Here is a 5747-nt window from a genome sequence, read left to right as displayed (position 1 = left end):
TGTCTTCAGTGGTCACATGGACAGACAGGACCCAGAAACATGAGAGAGCCGGTGGAGGTGGGGAGGGCGAGTCTTAACTGTGGACTGTGTCGTCATTTCCCTGACCTGGGAGGTGGTCTTGGCGGCGTCTGCGGTGAGGCTGGGTCCAGGGTTGGTGGCTCCCAGCCTGGTCCTGGCCGACCCCGCTCTGATCTCCCTGTGTTTTTCTGCAGGCAGCATGGACCCTGGCACTCCGCCTCCAGTGGCTCCCTCTTTCCCTCGGCCCCCTCCTATGCCACAGCCCCAGGCTCGAGCCCGGCTGAATGCCACCACCTCACTGGAGCAGGAGATTCGAGAGGAACCCAACACTGGGCCTGGACCCCACCCCACAGGCCGTGCAGCCACTGCTCCAGCCATGGCCCAGCACACCCAAGGCCAGGAAGGCACTGCCAGCGCAGGTGAGGCAGGTTAACCCCAGAGGGAAGACCCATACTCAGGTCCAAGGTGGCTCCCTGGGGCGACTGTGTTGTGGACAGAGGCACCTTCATTCCTCTGTGACTGAGTCCTCGATGTCTTTCCAGGAGGAACAGTGCTGTGGCCAGATGGCACCTTCAGTCCTCTGTGGGCTGGTCCTAGGTGGCTCCCTAGGGGGGCTGTGCTGTGGCCACATGGCACCTCCAGTTCTCTGTTGTCGGGTCCTAGATATCTCTCAGGAGGGCCTGTGCTTTGGGCAAATGGCACATTCACATGGTGCCTTCAGAGCCTACCTAGAGGGGTCTCTCAGTTCTCGACCACACCCTGGACTCCTGTCCTGACCACTCCATGTTGGTTGGCACCCATGCTTTATTCTGTCGCTGTGACTGTCCCAACATCATCCTGGCCCCGTCCTGGGACCATTTAGTCAGACACTCCACGGGGCCATAGACCAGCAGGCACCATTCGGGCCCTGGGAGCTGCCCTGCCAGAGCTCAGCTCCCCGTCACCTGACACGCAGGCCTTTGTGGCCTCTGGGGCAGCTTCGACAGGACTGGCCTGTGGTCTGGGCTGGGACCACGCCAGCTGTGCGGTGTGGGCATGCCTGAGGATCCTGGAGGTGCGGGGGGCGTGCCACAGAGCTTTCCTGCATCCTCTGTCCTGGCCAGTGCTGCCAGGGCCGCTGGGTGAGAGACCCTCTCAGGCTGAATGTGGAGAGCAGCTGGTGGGAGTGGGGGTCTCAGGCCGGACCGGGGGCTCAGGCCGGGTGGGGGGCTCAGGCGGAGTGTGGAGAGCAGCTGGCAGGAGCCGTGTGGAGCAGGCAGGCAGCTGTGCAGTGGTCAGTTTCAGAGCTGTGGCATCAGGCGGCGTGGGAGGGGCAGAGGACGGAAGGGATACTGGGCTCCTGGCTAAGGCTGCTTGGTATGTGCTGTGATGGAGGATGTTGGGGAGAGTGTCCTAGGACCTTTGACCTCAGCCATGGACAGTGGATATGAGAACCAGGGAGTAGGGGTCGGCAGACACTATAGCTTCTCAGCGTGGATTCCTGAGTTGTTACCACCAAGCCTTTAGTCCTGAGACCACATGGGACCAGGCTCTGCTGAGGTCTTGTGTGAGACCAGCGACATCTGCCCTTTCCAGAGAGTCCTGAGATCCAGCGTGTTTTGACCGGCTGTGAGGACTGGCTGGTGACTTCTGTCTGTGTTTCAGAGTTTGGGAGGGAGGCCCCAACGCTCCCATTTGAAGAGGTGCTGGAGAAAGCCAAGGCTGGGGACCCCAGGGCCCAGACAGAGGTGAGGAGCGAGTGTTGTCATCTCTTCTGTATGTGCCACGTGTCTGCGCACTGCTGCCCCTCCCCTCCGTTCTCCGTCCCGGTGACCATCCAGCAGGGACCCTGTGTGTGAACCCGACTGTGATAGTTTCCGTGTCTTGTTCCTGTCCTTCCACCTGGTGTATTGTGTGCTGTGTAGTAGGACGCTCTGGTCAGGTAGCACAGAGGGAACGGTGCTGTAACAAGGCAGTGCCTGCCAGGGGTTCCAGTCCACCAGCAGCTCCCGGCAGAAGCATGGGCAGTGTCCTGTGCCCTGAGCCCATTACCGCCTCTGGATTCCGGCCGATGGGCGGCTTTGAGTGGGTCCTGACCGCTCACAGTGAGTTTGAGTTTAGTTTTAGACTGATATTTGTTAGAATACTTGTGTTCTGGTGACTGACACACCACTCAGCTTGCCGTCCCCCAGAATTGTCCAAGATGCACACCTTCTGGAACGTTCTTTATGCGTTGCAGGTGGCCAGACACTACCTGCGGCTGGCCAGTGAGGGAGACGAGGAACTCAACAACTGCACGGCTGTGGGCTGGCTGCTTCTGGCTGCCAAGCAGGGCCGCCGCGAGGCCGTTCGGCTGCTGCGCCGCTGCCTGGCGGACAGGAGAGGTGGGTGTGCCAGCAGACCAGGTCCCTGAGACCTGCAGGGCCTCCTAGCTGAGCAGTGGGACAGTGTGCCCAACCTCAGCTGGAGTCCCCTCCTGAGCCGTGGGCCTGCCATCCTGTGGACCGCCTTGTGGACGGTGACGGCCCTCCCGCAGGCATCACCTCTGAGAACGAGCAGCAAGTGCAGGAGCTGAGCTCGGAGACGGAGCTGGAGCGTGCGGTGCGCAAGGCCGCCCTGGTCATGTACTGGAGGCTCAACCCCAAGAAGGAGAAACAGGTGGCCGTGTCGGAGCTGCTGGAGAACGTGGGCCAGGTGGATGGGCATGGTGCGTGAGGGGCCTGGGTGGGTGGACGGTGGGATGAGGTGAGGTGGGAGTGGAGCACGTGGGCCAGGTGGATGGCATGGAGTGTGGCAGGTTCTGTGCAGGTGGAGGGTGGGATGGGATTGGGTGGGAGCGGAGAATGTGGGTCAGGTGGGTGGCACGGAGCGTGGAGGGTCCTGTGCAGGTAGAGGGTGGGAGTGGAGCACCTGGGCCAGGTCCATGGACGGGCCTCTGTGGGAGTGGTGGCTGGAGATGTGGAGTGGGGGATGGGGTGTAAGGCCAGGTCAACTGGTACGTTGTGTGGAGGTGGGTTGGGGCCTGTGCAGATGGGAGTGAAGAATGTGGCCAGGTCCATGGTCGAGGCCTCTGGGAGGAGCAACAGATGGGGAGATGGAGAAGGGGGTCAGGTGAGGGGGCTCAGCACGTGACTGAGGGTGCTGTGAAGGTAAGACTTCTGTGGGAGCAATGGGTGGCATGGAGGGTGGAGAAGGTGGGTCAGGTCCATGGCTGCACAGGGCCTCCGTGAAAGCGGTGGATGAGGATGTGGGGTGGGACAGGTGGACCACGGCCACCAGCTTGGTGCGTGAGGAGGGGGTCCCTGTGGGAGGAGCAGCAGGGGAGGGTGGAGTTCCGTCCCTGGGTCGCAGCCTTCCAGGGGCAGGAACCTGATGGTGGGGCACCTGGGACTCTGGCTGCGTGTGGGCTCCAGGACTGGAGTGCCTGTTGGAGCCTGCACCGGGGTCTCACCTGCCCCGTCTCTGCAGATGGCAGTGCACAGCCAGGCCCCGTCCCCAAGTCCCTGCAGAAGCAGAGGCGGATGCTGGAGCGCCTGGTCAGTTGTGAGTGTGAGTACCGCCTGGGGCCCAGCCGGCCCCTCAGCCTGACACCCCCTCAAGCAGCCCTCCCTGTCCACTCAGGCAGGGCTCCCTGTCAGGGCACCAGAGTAGACTGCGATTTGGGCCTGGTTCATTTGGGTGAACCTCTCAGGCCAGGGGATGTGGTGCATGAGTCAGCCCCAGGGATGTGAAGACATGGGGGAGGGGGGTAGGAGCATGCCAGAGGGGTGGGAGGGTCAGGCACAGGCCAGATGGGGGAGGGGCAGGGACAGGCCAGATGGGGGAGGGGCAGGGACTGGCCAGATGGGGGAGGGGCAGGGGCAGGGGCAGGCACAGGCCAGAGGAGTGGGGCTGGGATAGGGACAGGCCAGAGGTAGGAGTGGCAGGGTAGCTGGGGTGGGGGGGCAGGAGCAGGTCAGAAGGGTGGGGTTGAAGCAGGGGCAGGACTGAGGGGTGGGGATGGAGGGGAGGGGCCTGGCAGGTATAAGTGGAAGGACCTCCACCAACTCTCTTCACTGTCTGGCCGGGTCCCCACCCCACCATGCACCCTGCTACTTCGACCACTGCCTGCCTGTTCTTGATGGCAGCTTGAACTCTCCTCCCTGGGAACCTGCCCTCCTTCCCCACAGCTTCTTCCCTCTTCCCTGGGACCCCCACTTTCTCCTTTTCAGAACCCCGCCGTCCTTACCACCACAGTCCCCACCCTTTCCTCCTCGAGACCCCTGCTTTCTCCTCCCAAGACCCCCGTCCTCTCCTCCCTAAGACCCCTGACCTCTCCTCCCCGGGGCCCTTATTCTTTCTAACCTGAAACAGCCAAAAGCTACATAGCGCTTGATGACTTTGTGGAGATCACCAAGAAGTACGCCAAGGGCATCATCCCCAGTGGCCTGAATCTGCAGAGTGAAGATGGAGATGAAGACGATGAGCTGGCTGGACGAAGCCCTGAGGACCTGCCACTGCGCCTGAAGGTGGGCCACCTGTCCTCGCTGGGTCCAGTGCTCCAGGACACCACAGCCCCTAGCACTTCCTGTACTGCTCCAAGGTCCAAGTTAACACAGGGTCTTTGTGGGATGCTGGCTGCCCGGGGGGAGATGTGCTCTCTGTGGGATTTCCTTTGTAAGTGGCAGTGAATTAGATTAGTTCCTGTCATGTCACCTCCGTGTTCAGCAAGTTCTGAAAGCATTTCTGCATTATAAGCACGATGGAGGCTGAAAGGATGCAGCCACGCCTGACATCCACTGATTCTGGGAAACGTCCCAGCAACGGCATCCACAGCACAGAGCCTGCCAGTTCCACCTGGGGAGCAGCCCATCAACAGCATCTGCAGTGTCAGCCGTACCCACAGTACAGACCCCGCAAGCTCCACTTAGGAGAGCAGCCCACTGACAGCATCCACAGCACAGAACCAGTCCCTGCGAGGTCACACGTGCCCCACAGCCTCACAGAGTCCCCCCGAGGTCACACGTGCCCCACAGCCTCACAGAGTCCCCCCGAGGTCACACGTGCCCCACAGCCTCACAGAGTCCCCCCGAGGTCACACGTGCCCTCACAGTCCTCACACTCCTCAGTCCTCACAGTCCCCCTGAGGCCACACGTGCCTCACACTCCCACACTAGATTCATCACCAACACCAATCTCCCTTCCCATGCACTGTCTCCTGGGTGTAATCCACTGCAGTGTCCACACAGAACCCACAGACTGTGCTCTGATTAATGAGGGAGGTTCACAGGTTACAGCTAGCTTGGAAATAGGACACCCTCCTTCTGTCAGGCCAGCTTCTCCAGTGGCTTCCAGACCTTTGGCTGGCAGCTCGTGGCTTGAGGCCTTTGTTACCAGGCTCTCAGCACATCCAGTTACATCATCTCCCTTCATCGTCCAGCAGGCCCGAGTGGAAGCCTTTGTCTCTGGCTCATGTAGCAGCGGTCCCAGGTCAGCTCTGCCGCATGTGGGCCTCTAGTTCTGCACTGCGGTGGTTGTTGCTCCCCTGCAGGCCCCACTCAGGAACATCTATACCGAAGGAAGCACCTGGTCAGGGAAAGGCTGGGAGATAGTAAAGTGACCAGTCCTGCCATCCACGGTCTGCACATCCACGATCTTCACATCCACGGTCTGCACATCCATGGTCTGCACATCCAGTCTTTCTGCACATCCGCAGTCTTTCTGCACATCCACAGTCTGTCTGCACATCCACAGTCTGTCTGCACATCCAC

General features: G+C 61.1%; 1 protein-coding gene across 1 annotated transcript in view; it reads left to right on the top strand.

The window, feature by feature from the left end:
- Positions 1-217: 217 nt before the first annotated feature.
- WFS1 (Wolfram syndrome 1 (wolframin)) overlaps positions 218-5747 on the top strand; it is a 9322-nt gene continuing 3792 nt past the window's right edge. Inside the window, exons 1-6 of the mRNA XM_006893628.1 lie at positions 218-427; positions 1677-1745; positions 2237-2381; positions 2534-2704; positions 3466-3546; positions 4351-4505. Of these exons, the coding sequence (XP_006893690.1) occupies positions 218-427; positions 1677-1745; positions 2237-2381; positions 2534-2704; positions 3466-3546; positions 4351-4505 (831 nt within the window). The remainder of the gene's footprint in view (positions 428-1676; positions 1746-2236; positions 2382-2533; positions 2705-3465; positions 3547-4350; positions 4506-5747) is intronic.

Source organism: Elephantulus edwardii, unplaced genomic scaffold (assembly GCF_000299155.1).
Source record: "Elephantulus edwardii isolate Elephantulus edwardi_28Jun2011 unplaced genomic scaffold, EleEdw1.0 scaffold00129, whole genome shotgun sequence".
Lineage (NCBI taxonomy): Eukaryota > Metazoa > Chordata > Mammalia > Macroscelidea > Macroscelididae > Elephantulus > Elephantulus edwardii.
Note: the sequence above shows the minus strand (reverse complement) of the source record. Positions and strands in the feature narration are given on the sequence as shown.